Source organism: Colletes latitarsis, chromosome 6, assembly GCF_051014445.1.
Source record: "Colletes latitarsis isolate SP2378_abdomen chromosome 6, iyColLati1, whole genome shotgun sequence".
NCBI lineage: Eukaryota > Metazoa > Arthropoda > Insecta > Hymenoptera > Colletidae > Colletes > Colletes latitarsis.
Window position 1 is genome coordinate 9,057,217 of NC_135139.1, and position 23,156 is coordinate 9,080,372.

General features: G+C 37.2%; 1 protein-coding gene across 8 annotated transcripts in view; it reads left to right on the plus strand.

The window, feature by feature from the left end:
* The window catches only part of Hr3 (nuclear hormone receptor 3 ROR-beta), a 315,339-nt gene that overhangs the window by 250,902 nt on the left and 41,281 nt on the right, over positions 1–23,156 (plus strand). The window contains exons 1-3 of one of the 8 annotated variants that reach the window (XM_076767473.1): positions 1,438–1,536; positions 4,896–5,398; positions 20,225–20,864. The exons of 5 other annotated variants lie outside the window; for them this stretch is intronic. In XM_076767473.1, the coding sequence (XP_076623588.1) occupies positions 20,705–20,864 (160 nt within the window). In that variant the 5' untranslated portion in view covers positions 1,438–1,536; positions 4,896–5,398; positions 20,225–20,704. Of the gene's footprint in view, positions 1–1,437; positions 1,537–4,895; positions 5,399–20,224; positions 20,865–23,156 lie in introns of those variants that run through there. 2 more of the 8 variants (XM_076767479.1, XM_076767474.1) reach the window with 2 other exon arrangements.

Genomic DNA, 23,156 nt, shown 5'->3' on the forward strand with positions numbered 1-23,156 from the left:
TTACTCATCCTGAACCTTGCACCCTTCCTGAGTCACACTGCCCCTTGACCATCGTACCTATCTCTACCTATCACCAGTAATAGTATATAGAAGCTTGCAATATCGAAGAATCGTCAGAAAGAGTCTAGTACTTAGTCGACCTAAGACAAGTTGTACGAGTTTCTTAAGAAAATAAAGTGTTGTCAATTCTACTGGATTCCAACAATGTTATCGAATGTTAGTTTTGTATATTACGCCGTAATTTGAAAAATGTCGGATAACGCTGAACAAGGAAATCTGATTCTTTACGTACAAGTTGTAAACAAGGCTCAAATCACCGCCATATTGATCTATTCTTTATCTCAAAGCTTTGAAGAAGACTTAAAACCAGGACCAAGTGTTAGAAATCGCAATATTACATTATAAAAAAATAAAGGTATGCAGTTTTATCCTACTGTTCTCTGCTCTATGGTATTATCGAATATTAGTTTTGTACATTACGCCGTAATTTGAAAAAATGTCGGATAACGCCGGACTGGGAAATCTGACGTGACCAGTGAACGCGTTAACCGATCTCGTCGAGGGAGAAGTTTCCGTCCGTCCGGAAGAAGTCACGAAAAGGAAACGCCGTTTCGAATCGGCCGAATTACATAACGCCGGGGCAAATCGATCAGCATTACCGTGTCGTCTCTTACAAAACACCGCGGACAGAGTGGGCGACGTTCTCGGGAGCGCGAGGTTCTCGCGGCGCAGCCAGCGATCGCGTCGTGGTCGTCGGCAGTTTACGTACTTTGCACACGAAACCGGCGGCCAGTGTCGTCGTCGCGGATGTCGGATGCGTGCACGCGTCTCCTACGTCTTTCCTCGCGCCCTGGCTCTCGTATACGTGCATTCTTGGTCCGTGCACGGCCGCTTATCGACGGTGCCCGGTTATCGGTTCCAGCTATCGGGCCATTTCATCGAGTAAATTCCAGCGCGGCGAGCGTCGTCTTGGTCGTCGTAGTCGCGTCGAAGCGCTGGAACCGGCGCGAGGAGACATATCGCCGGGGCGATTATTTATTTGCGAAACGTATTTATAGAGCATTACGCGGCGCAGGTTGGCAACCTCGTGCACGGTTATGCAATAAACGAGAGAAGGAGCGAAAGGGACGTGGAAGAGGGGGAGGACGACCGAGGGAACGGCCTGAAGTGAGAGGAGGCGATGCCCTGGTGGGGCGGAGGGGAGAGTCGCGGGGGCAGAGACAATAATACGGCGGGGCAAGGAGGGGGACTGAAAGAGAGGAAGAAGGACGGGAGATGCGAACGGAGGGGGAGAGAGTGACGATGGTGGGAGGAGGCGCGCGCGTGTCCGAGAGAAAGAACGAACCGCCGAAGGAGTTATTCGGACATAGGGGCGTGGGAGGGGAAACAGAGGGTGAGAAAGAAGCGCATACACGGAGGGAAGGGTGAACAGAGACGGACAATCTGTCGAAAAGAGGGGGAAGACGTACTCGGAGAGAGGCAATAGCTTCAAAATTCATGCTCGGGAGAGGACCAAATGGAGTGACGTGAAGGAGGGTGAGGCTTCTGGAAAACGTGTACAGAAGCGCGCGTTCGTGTGTGCGTTTAGACGAAGGAGGGAGGACAAGGAAGGACGACGACACTGCGTGATGGTAATGACGATGAGAAAACTAAGGACAAATAAAGAAAGAAAATTGTACATCTTTTTCGTCGATCGAGTCGGCGTTTGAAAGTTGAAAGCTATTTGTCATTTTCGAGTTGGGTAAACAAGGTTGACGCTCGCAACTCGATGCATCGATCGCGACATCGGACACGAGCGACGATGAAAAATGCAATAGCGCGTCAAAAAGTACCGGGCATCGTATCAAAACACTTTCGATGAACGGCGGCGTGCGTTGCATTAAGTGCATTATGCACAGGACAAAAATGAAAGTGACCTTGGCACAAATGCCTAAAGCGTACACCGATCGTAGAATCGCATTAACACTGAATATAAATTAAAACCGATTGTTACGCGTCGTGTAGCAATACCACGCCAGCTAAGATGCAATAGGCCGATTGAAAAAAAGAAATTGTGAAATACGAGGAGTTAGAGTTCCCCGAATCAGTCTTGCATCCCTTCCGCGCAACTTTGCAACTTGAAAATCACTTTGACCCTCGTACGGTGTCGTCACATTTCATGTACTCAGATGTCTGGATCAAAAAATTTGGTGATAATTTACCACAAAACCAAATTTTTCATATCGATATTCACTGAATTGTATTGTTTTCTAAATATTCATCGACATCGAAAATTAAGAAATATTGATAAGGATTGTAATTGGAATAACATGAAAAATTGAACATTTTAAGGGCGGATTCATCATATCTGACGTATATAATAAGATTCTCACCTATTAGTTTCTATTCAATATTGTTATTAACCTCATAACTGATGTTTTCATAAATAGCAAGTTTGTTTTTTATGCAGGCTATCTAAATATATACACGAGGATATTAAATTTCGAAGATTCCATTATAATTAGATCTTTCCAGATTTAACCAGTGATGCATTAAAAATAAAATAAGGTTAAATCTTTCTAAATGCCATATTACGAGGCCATTTCGTAATAATTTCTAAATAGAATATCCGTCCAAACTTGATAATCTTGCGTTAATAGAAATCTAAGAAATAATTGATTTTGGAGTTTTGTATTGCTCCTAGAAGATTTCTCCAAACATTGCTAGGATATTAATATAAAAAACATTAATCTTTACAAAACGTTTTCCATCTGATATATACTATTAACGTTTCGTAAAATTGCAGATAATTTTGTTTCGATTAAAGGGTTAGGGATGAAAAAGGTGATTTGTTATTTGTTGATAGTTTTGAGTATCAATACTCTCATTAATTATTTGGTACTGTGGTTTGGAGCAACGAATTTAAGAAATGAATCACTTTTCTTTAATTTTGTTTCAATTCCATAAATGAATCTTGAAACAAAACTTATTATGTTCTTCATTATACCCTTAAATATTCGAACATCGGTGACATATTTTTTAAGAATTTAAACACATTTTATGACAAACAGTAACATAGTTCTCGTACCTCATTTGAATATGGACAGAAACTAATACCCAGAATGTTTTATCATTGAAAGTAATTATCAAAAAATATGTCGTACGATTAAGATATTTACCTCATTATAAAGTTTCGTATAAAATTGACCTTTTATCCGTTAATTACCGCTATAAATAATAATTTAATAGAGGTAAAGGTATGCCCATAAAGAGTATCGCGTATCTCTGTCTGTAGTAAATTATGACGAACAATAAAATGCTCTTTGGTTAAGCACCTGCTCGTAAAAATTATACTGTATCGAGAGAAATCTCGTAACTTCATTATCCACGTTCTCAAAATTCAACGACGCAGCACATAGGGTCCGTGTATTGCCGCGACGCGGCTACTCAATCAAAGTTGTAGTCGTAAACGACCAGGAGTAAACGGAAAACCATCGTGGTTCTTTAATTAGTCGCGGCGGTGGCGACGGCCGTCCCCAAAGACAAACTTTCCGGGACCGTGGTTTCCGACCATCGTCGAGGGAAACACGATACGCACGTGTATTTAGGAGCCCGGGTGCCCTTAACGAGCCGCACTAATAAAGTTAACGCGCCGCACGGGACGAGATCGGAAAGCGCGCCCAACGCGTTGGTGATCGCGTTCGTGTGTTTCCGCGACCGTTCGGGGTTGCGCAGTCGACGATCGTCACGCAGTTTCCTTCCTCGGGACGGTTCGGATTTGCTCGGCTCTTCTCGTCGTGCGAGGGTGGTGGGGGTGTAGGCGAGGTGGGGAGAGCAAAGGGTGAGGCACTCGGCCATCATCGGCGGAGGCGCGCACAGTTCAGTGACCCGACGCGGCGTCATTCGATGGTGGGGGGTGCGGGGAGTTCTGACATATTGTGAGATGCCAACCCGCTAACGCCGGTCCCCGAAAAACACCTCTCTCTTTCCCGCTCTAACATTCCATCTCTCGTTTCTCTTTATCCCCCCTTTTTTTCTGTTTCCGTCTTTTTTCATCTCTCTCTCCGTCCCATCTATCTGGCTCTACCACGGCGTGTTTTTTTCCCTCGGTCACTCTCCCCCTCCACCATTCTTTTTCCCGTCTTTGTCGTTATATCTCTCCCCCTCTTTTCTTTGTTTCTTTCCCTCCTCCTGGTCGTTTTTCCGTCTTTGTCCGTCTCGTTATCTCTCTCTCCGTTGTTCGTCGTCTCCTTTATTTCCTAGTGGCTCGCGTTACGCCGGGAGGTTCATCAAACCCCCGAAATATTCATGCGGCAGTCGCGCGGAGTTTCCGCGAGTTTTCCCGACCGAGCCCGAGCAGGAAGCGTGATCGCGCGACCTCGCGGGAGTAGGAACGCTTACCGCGTGTCGCTTTGCCGCGGATCGGGCGCTCCGATCAGTTCCGAGTATCGTGCGTGTGAGAGCGCGTGTGCGTGTGTGTGTGTGTGCGCGCGCGTGCGAGCGCGCACGTTGGTGCGCGAGACTCCCGAAATTGTCGAGGAGGAAGGAAACGTGGTGGCATCGTGGGTTACGTGTGCGCGTGTGTGCATGCGTACCGGTACACGTGTGCGTCCATGCGTGCGTGCGTGCGTACGCGCCAGTGGTCCCGCTTGGCCGAGGAGTACGTTCGCCTCCTTCGTTTCTCCGACGCCCCGTGCACCAAGCATTTTCCTCGGTTGGCCCTCTTCGTTTCTTTCTCCGGAGCTGTCCATTCTCCTTTCTCCCCTTTCTCCGTCGCTCGTTGCCGTTGTTCCAGCACTCGACTCGTCACCTCTCCGCGAGTGCACAGTGGCCGGTTTGTGACTCGCGGCTCGCGCGTTGGAATTCGTCGAGGCCCACGAAACTCGGTGTTTTCGTCTCGGGGTTCGATCGCGAAGGAGTAGCAGTAGTGTCGACGACGCAGCACCGATAAAACGAGCCCGCTCCGACGTCGTGCGTCGCATTCCACGTGTGTGCGTGTTAAGTGCAGCCAACAAAGTGATCATCGCGGCTGGAAAGACTCCAGGTGGAAAACGCGCGACCTCTCGTCGTCGGTGTGACTCCGTGTGCTCGCGTGCATACGCGCGTGCGTCAGTGCTTGCGTGCGTGCGTCCGTCAGTCCGTGTGCACGCCTGTACGTGTACATTTTGTTTTACATGCGGCGCTTGCGCGCCCGCTTCGCGACGATTCGCGCGCGCGCGACTACTCGTGGTGTAGGAGTCTCTGCTTGCGGTGAAAACGATCGGCTATTTGTGAACGTTCGCGCACTCGGTGCACGAAATGATCGAGCAACGTCTTCCGGTGTCGGCGAGGCTCCTCGAGCGTCCGTGCTCGACGACTCCGCTCGACCCCCAACGACGATAAACGGAGTCGAAAGTTGACAGTACCGTCCAACAAATAGGTAACACGAGGAAGATTGCTCCGGTTCGAGTTGGGCATCGAATAAGGATAGATCGGCGTCGTTGAACGGCAGATGCTGAGCGATAGCGAATCATCTATTACGCGTTACGATCTGACAATTGGATATTACTCGCGTAATGTTTGCCTGTGTCGACACGTTGCTCGTGACGTGTTTCTTGTTTCACTTTGTAACGCTGTAAGTTTCTCTCGATTGGTATTCCGCGTCGTGCTATCGACATCCGAAGCCAGTTGCGTTCCCAATTTTTTCCACGCGCGAGATCCCGTAGCCATACAGGGTGTCCAGCCACCCCTGGGAAAAATTTTAATAGGAGATTCTACAGGTCAAATTAAGACGGAAATCAAGAATATCAATTTGTTAAATTGATGTTCTTAAATTGATTCATTTGTAAAAAATTAAATTAAAACATTTCAAATCGTTCCGGAAAAATTATTTTCGGTTGCGGGGGTCAATCACGATCATTTTTGGTCAATACATATACCCCCGAAATCCAACGTACAATCGAGAAAAAATTCTTTACCGAAAGTATACTGTGTGGCCGGAAATGTTTCTACAACTTTTTAACGAAGCCTCCATCAACAAATTAGTATCCTTGATTTTCGTCTTATTTTGGCCTCTAGAATCTCCCATTAAAATTTTTCTCAGGGCTGACCGAACACCCTCGCTATTGAATTCTACGCAAAACGGACGCGAATTCAATCGAAACATTGTTCGCGTAAAACGATGTGAACTGTCGGTCAAGAATCGTCTCTAGACTTGTTGCAAACGAGTAGTTATTTGCGTTAGACAATCATAAATATGAAATAGCTATTTTGTATACTTTGAACTCGAAGTAGAATATTTATGGTTTGTTAATTTCAATAGAGCGTGCATGTAAGCTACATCGACGCGCAAAAAAAATCAAATTCATTTATTCGATAATAACGAACGTTTTGTATCTATTTGCACGAAGTTGCTTCAAAGTTTTACCTTGCTTTGAAACGTTCAAACGTAATATCTACATCGGCTTCGGGAAACTTGTCCATGCCTCTAGGAATATGCTGGGAGTTATCCAATCGCCTCTTGCGCATCCAACCGCATTCTACAAATCGGAACTTGAGGCACGCTTACGCATTTGTAGCTCTGCAAACGAACCTCATCAAGCATTGTCTCGAATAATATTCTTCTTTCGATAGTTAAGTCGTGACACATAAATCCCAACACCTTCTATCAGCTACCTATTTATAGGCGATTCTATCCGAAATTAGAATCTTCTAATACGTGAACGTTGATAGATCTTCTTTTCACTTATTTCTACTGTCGTAAAATCTGACGGCATGCCTCTTTCGCTCCCTCTTCGTCCCGTTAAGAGCTCCATTTAACGCTTCGAGTTATCTCGGCTGGAAGCAGCCCGACGCAGTACAAGGAAGTAAGTTCGAATTTCGTTATTTCCGGATATACGCGTTAGCTGCGCCGCGCACCTCCCAGACACCCGTCTTAAGATTTTCAACCGACTACTTCAAAGAAGCTACGCGACGATGCGGCTTCAGTTTCGAGAGTTCCGGGTACACTATGGTCTTTACGCTATTTGCTTCTTTCTATTTGCTCGCTCCGTCTTCGTCTAGAAAACCTTAAGGCAGCCACTCGAGAGAACTTACGGACGTTGCGTGATTAACTGGTTTCGACTTCGCCGGCTTCGTAGGTAGTGGTATCTTTTCGCTGTCCAGCTCGATTGATTTATCCTCGACGCAAAATCGCTTAACCCGTTCACCGTTCGTGCACCACATACGGCGCACCGGTGCAATACAATCATCATTATCCGTATTTAATAAAAAGACGAGAACGTACGGGCACGGGAGTTTTCCGGCGACAGGAACATCTTTTGTGAAATTTTTTTAACTTAGTTACGAATAATAATACAAATCAATGCAGTGTATAGGGTGAAGCATGCGATATGGTCGTGAGACACTTCAAAGATTTGGAAACCAATCTCGTTTACTTATGTGAAATATCCTATTTCTTGTGGCAGGATTCGATAAATTAGCAAGCTCTAAGAATGAATATTTTAAGGTGTACGTATCCTAAAAGTAACGGTTTTCGAGATATTAAGCTAATTAAATATTGGAACTGTTATCTTAGGAATGATGTCGTTTGCATATCTCATCGCCTTGAATCGGAAAGTTGTATATGTAAGAAAATGTTCTGTTTCAAGGACCAGTTGAACGACCTATGATTCGAGATCGGTCAAGGTCAAATTATTATGCCTTCGTAACTGAATACTTAAGTTAAATATACGATATTTTTATTTTCTAAATTTATTAATCTATCGAGTTCTGTTATAAAAAATTTTCTTCATTGTTCATCGTCGTCTAGTGATCCTCTTGACACAATACAATTTTTGTATACCACAATCCATTGTACAATGTATAATTTAAAAGCTATTGGAGATGCTATTATGTTTCACGTTGAATTGTTACGATTAGAGTTGGTTTTAATCGTTATAAAAAAATATTCCAGTAGGATGAGGCATGATTTACAAAGTTATGCTACGTTTGAGTAGAAAAGTGTTTCGATTGTAGAAAATTCGAGTAATGGAGTGCTTATTTCTGAGCAACTGTCTGAGTCAAACGGTTCGCTACTACTTTCACGCGTTTTATTTAAATTAGAAACACTGGGTTTTTAGATAATACAAATTACGCAAAGAGTATTATCAAAAACGTAACGTCGCGAAATATGAAAAATAGATATTAAGAAATACAACATTTATGAAAGTTTAAATTTTATTTTGAGGAATAAATTTGAGGAAAACAAAGGGGGTTAAACTCATAATATTAGCTTACGAGAATTATAACATAGTATTAATCTTAATATATTGATATTAGAATATGCAGCTAAAATAAATTAATTAATTATGTTTAATTTTACGTTTGAAAATGTAATATCCATTATGGAAAGTTATAGCTATTTTTTTTCAAACACTGTAGATTGATGTTTTTTTTTTTAAAAAAGTCGTGATCAAACATTTTTCAGTTTCGAAGCAGAGCACGTGTTTAGTGCTAACATTTAAGGTTTGTAGAAAAGAAACCGTTTTAGAAAGGTCCCTAAAAAAATTCTTTTTTCGTTCATGCTTCCTCTTCGTTGTTTCTTTCATAATTGGAATTTTATATGTGTGATAGATACTTTTTATCTCCGTCAGATATCACGTTTAGATGCATTTGTATGAGAAACATTCCGCGTGCTCATAACAACGTCGCTTCGAATATTTCGTAAGTGTTTATCTATTTCTAAAGACACTGAAACTCGCCTAACGATCGACTGATTCCGATAACTGCGTGGCAGTTTATAGCATAGAAGCCTCGATCGTATCTGTTTGAAAAAATCTACTGGAAAAAACAGCCCTTTAGAATAACACATTCTTTATAACATATCGATTTTTATAAAAAATATTACACACGTACTTTTCTCATCAGCAGATATTCATGTAAAAAGGATAAAAATGTATATAAATAAAAAACTCAACCTCAAAGCTGTAAATGAGGTGTTTGTTTGTTAATCCATGTAATTTAAATCATTAGTTCAAAAGTTTCGTTAACTGGGTTATGGCAACTCATTGTTCAACATAAACTACTATACTGTTTTTAATTAATTCGTGGAACGACACAAAAATTGTTTTCCTTCGTGAATGTGTGAGTATTTATTAGTTTCATTTGTTAATTATGGTGATCAGTTATCAGCTGGTGAAAACATGTCTTTTGTAAAAAACTATCTGATTGACTATAATAATGCTATGATAACATAGTATGTCGATGATAATTAATATTTTTACTTTGATATTGCTATTTCTTGCAAAGCATCAAACATTTCTTACATTGAAAATTTCTTTTTACCTTTGTTAATTTTTGAAAAATTTAATCAAATAGATATTTCATCTACAATTTTAAGGGTAGGTTTTCATCTCCCGAACATGAGTATCAACACAAAAAACTTGCTCGTTTAATATTTTTCAATGATTTATATTATAATAGTAATCTGTATTTAAGTATTTATTTCTAATTTAAAATATAAAGATATTCTCCTCGAAGTATCTTCATCCTTTAGAACATACTCTTCCAACTACAATTTTGAGAAATTATTCAGGAGTTTAAATATTTGTTTTAATATATGATTAAATAATTCTTTTTTATAATCCTGTACAGATTTATAGTGATTCTGGTATGTTTGAAGTTCCCTTTCTACACGTACTTTGCATTTCACTGCTCCTTTTTTCACATAGTCACTATTTTGCGAACATTTAAATTTAACGGGCATTCAGATTTAACAAACACCCTCTTCCCCTAATTAGCCCTCCAAACTTTGAGGCTGAGGTTATGTTTAGAAATAGCACTCCAGCTCGCCCCCTTTGCACGCTTTATTTTCTCGTATCTTATCTCTTGCAGTAAATGAAAATTTACTTTACGCGCGCAGTGCTGTTGGTTTTGTACAACAAAAACGTTAAGCATTACAAAACATAATAAATAAATCTACCTACGTTAAGAATTTATAAATTTCACCTTTTAGAAATAAATTTTTTCCCAAGGTACATTAGAAGCTTTTTCTTTATTTCACATGGGTTTCGAAAGTTACGGGAACAAATTTTTTATTTTATTCTAACCAGTATCTAGTTTTTTCATCTTTAGAAAAATCTATCGTGTAAAAGTAAGAATTGAATCTACCGTGCGTGCAAGATCGCATATTTTCCAGCGGGCAGCAGTCGCAAAATCGAGACGCGTCCAATGGATCTCTGTTTCCGCAATTTAGCAAACAGCGTCGTGGAGTGGTGCGTGTGTCGCGTGTGTGCATGGTCGCGTGGATGCACGCATGCAATTGAAACGGGTCACCGCGCGGCTGAACAAAGCACGCAACCACTGCCACAAAGTGGCTTCGATTTCGGGAGTTCTGAGTGTAGTACTATGCAAAGACCGTAAGTTGCCGACGAATCAAATTAACGACTCCACCTCCGGTCTTACGTGTTCTCATTATTGGCCAACAAGGAGATTTAACTCACTCGCCGATATAACTGACATTTTGTACACGGATAGATTTCGACATTCTCTTTACGAAAATATATCATATTGCATCAGAAGCTCAATATTTTTCGAATTAGCTATCGAAGTTTGTAATACTACAGGAAACTTTATTGATTAATGAAATTGATAGTTATCTCTGCTCGGTTGGACAAAATTTTCATTCTTGCTTGTATTTATTTGTTGAAATTAATTAGACTGAACTTGAAAACGTCCACTATAATGTTTAATTTTTGTTGCAAATGTATTTGCGTGCGTATGTCTTTATTTGTAATAGGTTTTAAATTTGTTTACGGTGTACAAACTTAAAAATGCTACTTTTCATCGAAATATACAGGGTGTTCGGCCAATCCTGGGAAAACTTTTAATGGGGGATTCTAAAGGCCAAAATAAGACGAAAATCAAGAATACCAATTTGTTGATTGAGGCTTCGTTAAAAAGTTATTAACGTTTAGAGTTTCACCCGTACTGAATTTTTTTCTCGAAAATGCGCAGCATTTTGGGGGTATGTCTGTTCACCAAAAATGATTGTAATTGACCCCTGCAATCATAAATAATTTTTTTAGAACGATTCGAAATTTTTCAATTTCGTCGGAAAATTTAAGCACCTACCCCCCTGTTGATTTTTCTTAAAAATTCGTTTTTCATTTTTGGTAATTTTGTTTGACGCTCTACAGAAAAGTTGTCTAATACTTTTTTGTAGGTACCCATGAGCTCTACTTCAAAAAAAAGTTTCATTGAAATATATTCACTATTGTAAGAGTTATGGTTGTTTGAAAATTAGACCATTTTTATGGGGTTTTTCTCATTTTGCGGGGTCAAGGACCAACTTTTCGAATATTTTTGCAATTTGTACATATTCTCCACCAAAATACGCGTAGTTTGCTTTTTTAAACATTAAAATCGTCTAATCCGTTCAGAAGTTATGATGTTTTAAAAATTTGTATGAAATTTCAGGGAAGCATTTCTGGCCTGAAATTATATTTTCGGTAAGGAATTTTTTTCCCGAAAATGGTTAGGATTTCGAGGGTATGTCTATTGGCCAAAAATGATTATAATTGATCCCTGCATTCAAAAATAATTTTTCCAGAGTGATTTGAAACTTTTCAATATCGTCGAATAATTTAAGCACCTACCCCCTGTTGATTTTTCTTAAAAATTCGTTTTTCATTTTTGGTAATTTTGTTTGACGCTCTACAGAAAAGTTGTCTAATAATTTTTTGTAGGTATCCATGAGCTCTACTTCAAAAAAAAGTTTCATTGAAATGTATTCACTATTGTAAGAGTTATGGTTGTTTGAAAATTGGACCATTATTATGGGGTGTTTCTCACTTTATGGAGTTAAGCAGCGACTTTTCGAATATTTTTATAATTTCTACATATTCTACCCTAAAATACGCGTAGTTTGCCTTTTTGAACATTAAAATCGTCCAATCCGTTCAGAAGTTATGATGTTTTAAAGATTTGCATAAAACTTCAGGGAAGCATTTCTGGCCTCACATTAGATTTTCAGTTAGGAATTTTTTTCTCGAAAATGGTTAGGATTTCGAAGGTATGTCTATTCACCAAAAATGATTGTACTTGACTCTCGCAACCGAAAATAATTTTTCCAGAACGATTTGAAATTTTTTAATTTAATTTTTTAATAACTTTTTAACGAAGCCTCAATCGAGAAATTGATCTTCTTGATTTTCGTCTTATTTTGGCCTCTAGGATCTCCCATTAAAGTTTTTCCCAGGGGTGACCGAACACCCTGTATAATTATACATTACGTACAGCGATGATACTTGTTTTTGCAACACGGAAAACGTAAATTCAAAAAATATCTTGCAAGTATGAATACAGTTGTATCACTCGAGCAGTTATTTGTTTAATATTCCCATTGGATAGGAAATTTGGTTTACATTTTGGAAAATTTTCCCTTCCTCGCAGAGTTTTGCTGCATACCAAGCATACTTCAACATTGGCGTAAATATTGGTGCATATAATTCTTTGTATCTTCTTCACATTCGTGCTCTAAAATTTGTATTTTCAATTAGGATACATATTCGTATCATTACATCGATCAAACTCAACATGGAAAACTAGTAAACATTTATGAGTTCTGTAACTTTAATCGAGCCTTATTTACTTCTTTTTTGTTCCACCTTATAAGCGATAACTTTTCTTATGAATTGTTCGTGTGCATCAAAATCTAGGTTTCACTAAATTATGTAACTCATATACAGGGTGTTCAGCCACCCCTGGGAAAAAATTTAATACAGGATTCTAGAGGCCAAAATAAGACGAAAATCAAGAATACCAATTTGTAGATAGAGGCTTCGTTAAGAAGTTATTAACAATTAAATTCAAAAATTTCAAATCGTTCTGGAAAAATTATTTCCGGTTGCAAGAGTCGATTACAATCATTTTTGGTCATTACACATACTCCCGAAATCCTACGCATTTTTGAGAAAAAAATTCCTTAACGAAATTCTAACTTCAGGCCAGAAATCGTTCCCCAAAATTTCATGCGTATCTTTAAAACACCATAACTCCTGAACGGATTGGACGATTTTAATGTTTAAAAAAGCAAACAACGCGTATTTTAGTGTAGAATATGTAGAAATTCTAACAATAATGAAAAAGTTGTTCGTTGACCCCGTAAAATGTGGAAAACCACATAAAAATGGTCCAATTTTCAAACAGCCATAACTCGTGCAATAGTGAATATATTTCAATGAAACTTTTTCCTGAAGTAGAGCTCATGGATACCTACAAAAAAGTACTAGACAACTTTTCTGTAGAATGTCAAACAAATTTATTAAAAATGAAAAAGGAATTTTTAAGAAAAATCGACAGGAGGTAGGTGCCTAAATTTTTCGGCGAAAAAAAAAAATTTCAAATCGTTCTAAAAAAAATATTTTCTGTTGTAAGAGTCAATTACAATAATTTTCGATGAATAGACGTACCCCCAAAATCCTGCGCATTTTCGAGAAAAAAATTCAATACGGTCGGAACTTCAGATGTTAATAACTGTTTAACGAAGCCTTCATCAACAAATTGGTATTCTTGATTTTCGTCTTATTTTGGCCTCTAGAATCCCCCATTAAAATTTTTCCCAGGGGTGGCTGAACACCCTGTATAATAATAAATCTCATGACCTTCAGGATCTAGGTGTTACAGAATTAATAAAGTTTACGTGAATTGAGATCTAGATTTTACTCAAAACTTGTCGAGAAGTAATATACAGACTCGCATTTAATACTGAATTCGTTTGTCGTCTATCGATTCTTCATAAAAACAATTTTAAATCGATTTATTGGAATCTTTATCCTCGTAAATGATTCTTTCCTTCTTTACGTACGAGTTTCGAAAGTTACGGAACGAATCTTTCCACTTGTCATAAGCTACATGTCATGTTTCACACGGTGTTCGAAAAGAGGTCACGTGCATGCACGCACGCGGTCGAAACGGGACAGCATGGCCGTCGAACAAAGCCCACATCTACGGGCACAAAGTGGCTTCGATTTCGAGAGTTTCGATTATAATAAATAGTCAATGCTCTGCACTCTCCTCGAGGCAGCAGCATGACCCTAAATTTGTATTTTTAACATAAAAACAGATTGTGTTGTATTTAAAAAGACATAATTTCTAACCTGTTCTTAGTCGCGTAGGTGACACGTGTCATCCATCTTTATATTTCTCTTCATATTTCCAAAATGTAACATAAATAACAAAATACACTTATCTTTTTCAATAATTTTAATTCCTTCTCAATTGCTAAATGAATTTATTTTTTCCTTTCAAATTATATATTGAACAAGGTGTATATAATATTAATAGAACGTTTGTATAATAAATTGATCTGACCAAAAGTAGCGGCCAATCACTGTCGAATGCGTGGACAATCATTATTTTGATCTAACAAAAAAATAATTATGTTTGTTTACAATTTCTTTATTGTTGTATTGTTTTTATTCGAAATTTCTAATTTTTTGGATAAATTCTATTAACTTTTATTTTATTATACTTGTTTAGAATTGTTTATGCATGCAATGCGGACGTGTACTCTCTTAATACAGTTGAATCAAAATAATAATAATAAAAATAAAAAAGCTTCATCTTTACATTACCGATATTCGAGGCCAGATTAGGTTACATTTTTCTAGTTCCATAGTAATAAACCCTAGCACCTATATATAGACGACGTAGCAGTCAATTTGTTAATACAGTTAACTTTCCATACAAGCAATTTTTACTCCATTTATTGGTATCTTAACATTCCAATTTTGTTCTACTTTTATACGAGTTTCAAAAACTGACGAAACAAATCTTTCTATTTGTAGCGGTCGCGTGATTGATGTTTATACTGCGACAAAAATATACAATATGTTCGTCCACCCCTGGGAAAAATTTTAATGGTAGATTCTGGAGGTCAAAATAAGACGGAAATCAAGAATGCCTATTTGTTGATTGAGACTTTGTTAAAAATTTATTAACGTTTAAAGTTCCGTCTGTAGAACGGCAACCTGCGAACAGCTGCGTACGCGTGATAATGGTTCTCACTCAGAAAGCTGTATGGCTGTCGATACGTCAGTAAGTAGAGTTTCTCATGCTGAGTGAGAACCACTGTCACGCACACACCACTATCAAGCGGAACTTAAAACGCTAATAACTTTTTAACGAAGCCTCAATCAACAAATTGTTATTCTTGATTTTCGTCTTATTTTAGCCCCTAGAATCTCCCATTAAAATTTTTCCCAAACACGTTGATTTCCAGATCAAATACCTCAAATTGTCCACTAAACGAAACTTCGTTTTTAGACAATTGGTCCTATCTAAAATTTCCTTTAATATCTAATCCTGAGAATTAATGTTTTTAGCTCTTTAGTGAAAAATCACGCGTTAATACAGTTAACTTTCCATACAAGCAACTCTTATTGGAATCTTCACTTTCCAAAATAAATTTTATCTATTTTTCTACGAGTTACGAAAACGATGGACCGAATCTTTCTACTTGCAGTGTTTAACCTACCGCGTTTCGCACGGTGTTGGACGGGAAGGGGTTGCGTGATTGCACGCACGCGGTGGAAACGTGAGGACGGTGGCGGTTGAACAAAGCGCGCAACCACGGGCACAAAGTGGCTTCGATTTCGGGAGTTCCGGGTATAGTAGCCGGCGCTCTGCACTCTCCTCGAGGCAGCGGCATGACGCACGTCAAAGATGCGAGCGTGCCGGGTGACTGTACTCTGGGTTCATCGTTCTCGGTTATGTAATGTTCGACCGTATGGTGCAAGCGCCTCGACGCTGCTCGTGGCGCTAGAGTTGCCGGACGAAAGAAGCACACACGCTGTACGGACACGAGCCGCGCCGAATCATCGCTCCGCTCTACGGTAGCCCCGCTCCGTGCGCGCGCGCGTGTGTTGCATCTACGCGTAACCACCACCGTATATCGTTCTTCTCTCGTTCTCTCGTCCCGTTCCCGCGCTCGTGCACCCTCTTTCTTCCATCTCGCTTCGGCGCCCTCGCAACCGCGATATAGACGCTGCTTTACCGAGCTGAGAACGAAAATAGAGGGCAACTGGGAGAGAGAGAGAGCCACTGCAGCAGCCGCGTTTCTTCTCTCTCCCACCTTTCCACATGTCTTTTCTCGTGTTTGTTTCTTTTTCACGCCCGTTTTCCGTCGCGTCCCCGTTCGTTTCCATGCGTTTCCCGACGTTTCGCGGGCCGCCCTTCCGACCCTCCCCGCTGGCGGGGGCGGATTATTTTGATTGCTAACCGCCAGATCCGCCAGGAGGAAGAGAGTGATCGATGAACGACGGAAGGTTTCGGCTCGAGACGGAATTTGTCGCGTGCTTTTCGCCCAATGATGCTGTTCGTCGCGCGGGGCATAAGCTCGGATTGATTTAGGGTAGCTTCGTAGGGATTGGGGTGTATTCTTGGTCGAAATCCAGGTTACGGGGTGTATAAATAGGCACGTCTGGAAATCGCTTCGAGGAGAATCGAAGTTAAGATGTTTAGTCCTAGATAGCGTTTCGTTTGATCGTTTCGATCCTTCGACATTCAGGGATTTTAACGTTTGGGTCAGCTTCGACCCCGTTCGATCTTAACCCATTCGCATTGTTGACACACTGGCGACTTGGTAACGCGATCTTTCATTTTCGAACACTTGATTGTTGTATTTTTTTAATAACGTAAAAAAGGTTTCTTCTAAATATACAGGCTGTACAAAAAGGTTAGAACTAAACTTCTACTACGTGTTATTTAACACTTTAACTGTCACGTCATCCATATACGGGTGACAGGATTTACCACTATGATACTAGAAAAATTAATTCTCAAGTTAAGGAAAATAAATTTGAATAGAATTTGTGAATTTTAACAAGGTTATAAAAATAAGTAGAGAAATAAATTTTAGGTTATACAGCTTGCAATGGTCTAAAATAAAAATTTTACTTTTGCAGAATATTATACGGTTTTGATCTGACAGTAAACGTGTTAAGTCAGATAGATCAGAAAAGTCCATATAAACTTATATTCGAAAATGCTTTATTGAAAACATATATAAGCTTTTAAAGATATTTATGATTTATTGTGGCAATTATAGGAAATGTTCGATAATTACTCCCTCTGTAAGAATGCAGGCTTCTATTCGTCGAACTCTTTCAAATATTCCATCTGTATTGGAAATAATAATAAATGCATTTTGAATACATTCCCGATCGAACATTTCTTGTAGCTGTCGCAATAAATCATAAGTATCTTTAAAAGCTTATATCTTTCGAATAAAGTATTTCCGGATATAAGTTTATATAAACTTCTCTCATCTATTTGACCTCAATAATACGTAGTATAAGTTTAGTCCCAATCTTATACATTATTTTCAAAAAGTGATATTAGTTTCAATGCGGGTCTTTTTAAAATAATTGTACGTGGTTAAAATTGATGATTCCACAGAAAATTTGAGCAAAGTATTAGCTGTCTGCGATATATTAAATGAGATGAAAATGTAGAATGAAATTTAATAAAATTTTGCAAACAAAAACAAAAAGTAATGTTAGTTTTAATGCACGTTTTTTAAAATAATTGTACGTGGTTAAAATTGATGATTCCGCAATATACTAAATAAGGTGAAAATATAGAATAAAATTTATTCTAATAATGCTTCGTTTCTGTGATACATAATAGTATTTGAAAATGCATCGCGTATATGTACAATTGAATACAATTGGCGTGCCTGTTCATTACTCGCTGTTTCTTCTTATACCGATGTTCATCATCGAAACAAATCATTAAAATATTCAATTTGTAATACTTTTTAGAATATTTATACCTAAATTCGACAAAAAGAATCTGATGATGAGGGTATATTTTTCATTTGTTCGTATCATGCATATGGATTAAGGGGTTGCAAGTCCTTTATAATGTGGAACTCCAAACGTGCTTCAAACAACCAGAATCAAATAAAGCTGATTTACTATATCCTACTCGCTTGAAGAAAATAGCAAGTTTAAAGTTTTCAAATAAAATTTAATTACTTTCAGTAATATAAATTCAGTTTGTGCACGTTAATTATACTATTTATTATTTTTCTTAATACAAGGTGATCCATAAGGCTATTATTATATTTGTTACTAAAAGTTGAGTGTTCTGGAATAAATCATATATGTCAGTGGTCTATACAATGGTTCGGATAAACGAGGTTCCACTCTAATAATGTTACAATGTACAATGTACAATTGAATACGATTTGATTGGCGCGTCTGTTCATTATTCACTGTTTCTACTTACAGAATATTAAATCTGTAATATATTTTACAATATTCACACCTAGATTTGATAAAAGAAAATATGAGGGCACATTTTTCATTCGTTAATAATATAATAATGTGTTTGCACATTGTTTGTATTAACAGAATTATTATTATTAATTTTATCGTACACGTGGGTACAGTATACATATTATTTTATATGAAAATATTTTACGCAATGACGAGATGAAGATTGAGGCTGCTTTTCAATCTCACCTTACTTGTAGTATGATTATAAAAATTGGAGTACACTCGTAATTACACAATCACAGTACGATTTTTAATTACTAATTAATAACTTACATTTAACGTTAGTCTATGGTTTTAAAATCAGAAACGAAGAAATTTTATTTAATATTATTGTGTCAGCAATCTATACCTAAATAATAAACACCATTAGAATTTACTGCCTTAATTAAAAAATACACTTACTCTTCTATCGTTTACCGCGCACATATTACGAACACACTAAATTCGAATTCAAATAAACACTCCGGACGTAACGAAAGCAAAATTAAATTGAAATACAGTCGGACTCCGTTGAAACGAATTTCTTACGACGTATATTAGCAAAGAGTTAAATATACCAAGTTATTATTTTCGGAAGGAAATAATACGATTGTACAATAATATTTTCAATAACTAAATTAGTATTTTAAAACGTTAAAATGTTTATTAGTTTTAATAAGAAAGCAGTACACGTTTTCAACCCTTAAGATTCGAGTTCTCTTCAAATTTCGCAGAGGTGATCTAAAATAACAATTAATTTTTCAATCGAAAACATATATAAATAAAAATAAAAGAATCAATAATTCTCGTTTCTCTTTTACTGGCAAAATTGATTGCAGTTTTAAATAACCTTTAAGAAGTTTGAAGAGGAACTAATCTTTAAGGGTAAACGACTTTTGTTAGTATTAGTATTGTTAATATTAGGTATAGAGTTGTCATTATGAATCTAGTAATCGATGATGGGGGCTGGCTGGGGATGTTTATTAAGCCTGTTTTGTTTAAAACTTTTTTTTATATTATATAAGAAATTATTATTAACATATTCCCAATCTATAAATGTCGTTTAATGGCGTTATGGACGTTTAGTTTCGTATATATCGAGGAAAACTGTAATGACGTCGTGATTTTGATTAAAAAATGCCTTGAAACTCTTTTAAAAGAGTTATACTTTTAAGTAGGTGTTTATGTCTGTGAATGCGTTAACCACTTCCTTGTCGAGCTTTTATCAATAGTCCGAAAAAACACATTTTATTTTAATATATAAATCGTTGATAGTCCATTAGTCAAACGAATAATGCATCATCAGAAACCATTTTTACTCATTTTAATTTAATGATGAATTCAACATTAAAAAAGTAATAGTTACAGGAACACTTTATATTAAAAATGCTATTACATGTTATTTTTCAAATATTTAGGAATAGGTGATAAACATATAATAAATATATACCTTCTCTCATTTCACATTTAATTATTGTCAGATCACTTGGTTTCATTTCGTGGAAAGTTAAGCAGAAGTTTATTTATTTGTTTAGTTATCTCGATATTTAGTGGATAAAAATCCAATTTTATATACAACTAGACAACATGAAAATTTAAATTGGACATAGAGAAAGAAATAGTAATTCTAATAATGAATTTACAAGAACAGTTGTGCAAGAAAAATTGCACAGAACCAAAGAAAAAATTTAAATCATTAATATTTATTTGTAGAAATACAATATAATTCATTAGATCACGAGACTTGTACTTATTTCTGTAATTTAAATATTGGAAAATTTCATTTTTTCTGAACTGTTTAGGTGGCATTTGCTACTATAGTATATTCAATTTAAAAAAATTGCTATTAGATTGGAACATCGAAAACGATACAAATGTTACTTTTTATGAACCGTTAAAGAGTTAATAACATTTCTAGTGCAGATTGAAACGTGTGTAATTTCCTGAGGATTGTTTCTTTGCAGCATTTTGGGGAGACTGTAGCTTCCTCGTGATACATTTGAGAAAGCAGAGTCTAAGAAATCGCGCTCATGCATTTCCGTCGAACGAGCAAAAATCGGTTACGCGTCGACGCTAATTCCTTTCGACGAACAATCCTCTTTAGACCGCGGAAAAGAAACTTCCCGAGTCTCCTGGGGACGTCCAATCCCGTTTCTTTTGCGGGACACAGTGTGCAACGTGTTCGAAGTACGTTAACCACGGTGTTTTATTCGACTCACGATCTCGCGATTGATCGAACTAGATCTTAAAAATCCGTTCGATGAGTCCCCCATGACAGAGAACTGTTTACGAGTGTTTCCTAAGGGACGACCGTTGAAATTTGGTGGATAATGGAACGAAAGTGTGACGCGAACTGTTGCGAGTGATCGACGGAGACCACCGCGATGTATTCGAGAATTAGTTGTCAGTGAATCTTAAATGAAACACGCGAGCGTGGAACGTAAATGGAGGGAAGTCTCTCAACATTCGGTGGGCCAAGTTGGGGGGCGGATAGCACGAGCCCTCAGCCACCGGAAACGACGAGATCCAGGGTGCAGGCGGAGACTCCAAGTCCAGAAGACCCTCTCTTGGACGATCGTAGGCTCCAAGTCAATTCTATACGAGGTACACGATGGTGCAACGAACTTCACAATTGTATTTCTCATTTTCATTATTATCCCTCGAAAATATTTTATTTTTGTGCATTTCATTTTGTTGGATCTTTTTAAAAGATCCGAGCAACGACCAGCGTTAACAATTTTTAAACCTATTAAATTTGTTTTTTTTTATATCAAGCTTTATTATCTATGAAAGTCACGATTCAAATACATTTTAATACGAGCTTTTCTTTTTAATTTCTATAAAGAGGACACTGGTAATGTGTTACAGGATGCGTTAAATGTCAACTATTAGGTCATGTATTCTTGTGTCAAGTGAAAAAAAACAACGTCGTGTTATTGTTTAGAAACACTATTGAAAAAACTCGGGAGTCTTTTCATTCTCTAATTAAAAAGATTTTGTTTGGCACCATGCAATTGTAGAATTCTGTCCTGTTTTCCTTTTTTTATATCTCTTCGAATTATTTGAACGAATATAAGTCAAGGAACAAATTTCAAAATACAAATTTTAATAATCACAGTTGTATTCATTGACAATGGGCAAATTATATTTATTAACTTATCTCTGCTGTAAAACTTCGTTTAAATGTAAATTAATTCGTTTCAGATTACAATTGAAAGTTTCATGTAAAAAATAAATACGAGTCTTTAAAACATGACATGTTTCACAATAAATATATTACTTTATATGGATTATAAATATATTACTTATTACTCTTGGATGCAACATTTTATTATTATAAGAAATTAATTATTTACATCCCTTAAAGTTTGAGGAAGAGGTGAACAGAATGTAAAAGGAAAGTTAAGAATTTTACTACTTGATTTTATTGCTTGACAAAAATTCATTGGATATATTATATGGAAAGATAAATAGAATTTTGTAAAGAAATTTTAATTTACATTTTGCCTCTATGGAGCAACGATTTTCACCCAAGGTGTCACGAGTTATTAAATAATAACCAGTAAATAAATAAATCTTTCGTTTTTTTTAACAAACGGATAGCATTTGTGTATTGTAATACTGCAAAAAGGACGAATTAACAAAAATAAAAAATGACCGAGAATTAACACTTAAACATTCTTTAACAGGTACTAATTTGGTTATTTCTTTGAAATGAATTTCCTAGTATAACCATAGAAGCAATTCAAATACTTTTTCGTTCCTCTGCTTTATATTTAGAGCAAGCTTTTTTATATTAAACAATGTCAAAAACAAAAACAGATCGTGGACGACATATAAAACGACAGGCTCAAATATCTCATTAACTAATTATTTTACATATATATAGAAGGTGTTCGGCCACATCTGGGAAAAATTTTAATACGAGATTCTACAGGCCAAAATAAGACGAAAATCAAGAATACTAATTTATTGGTGGAGGCTTCGTTAAAAAGTTATTAATGTCTAAAGTTTCGCCGGACTGAATTTTTTTCTAGAAAATGGTTAGGATTTCGAAGGTATGTCTATTCACCAAAAATGATTGTAATTGACCCCTGCAACCGAAAATAATTTTTCCAGAATGATTTGAAACTTTTCAATTTTCAGGGTTACAGACAGTTATAGTCAGACATTATATTTTCCGTAATGAATTTTTTTCTCGATAATGCGCAGGATTTTGGGGGTATGTCTATTCATCAAAAATGATTGTAATTGACCCCTACAACTAAAAATAATTTTTTCAGAACGATTTGAAATTTTGCTTTTTCGTTGAAAAATTTAGGCACCTACCCCCTGTCGATTTTTCTTAAAAATTCGTTTTTGATTTTTAGTAATTTCGTTTAACGTCCTACAGAAAAGTTGTCTAACACTTTTTTGTAGGTACCCACGAGCTCTGCTTCAGAAAAAAGTTTCATTCAAATATATTCACTGTTGTAGGAGTTATGGCTGTTTGAAAATTGGACCATGTTTATGGGGGTTTTCTCATTTTGCGGGGTCAAGGAACAACTTTTCGAATATTTTTATAATTGCTACATATTCTACATTAAAATACGCGTCGTTTGCCTTTTTGAACATTAAAATCGTCCAATCCGTTCAGAAGTTATGACGTTTTAAAGATTTGCATAAAATTTCGGGCAAACATTTCTGGCCAGAAACTATATTTTCGGTAAAGAATTTTTTTCTCGAAGATGGTTAGGATTTCGGGGGTATGTCTATTGACCAAAAATGCTTGTAATTGACCTCTGTAACTAAATATAATTTTTTTAATATGATTTGAAATTTTTTAATTTCGCCTAAAAATTTCAGTAACTACTTGAATTTTTTTCTCGAAGATGGTTAGGATTTCGGGGGTATGTT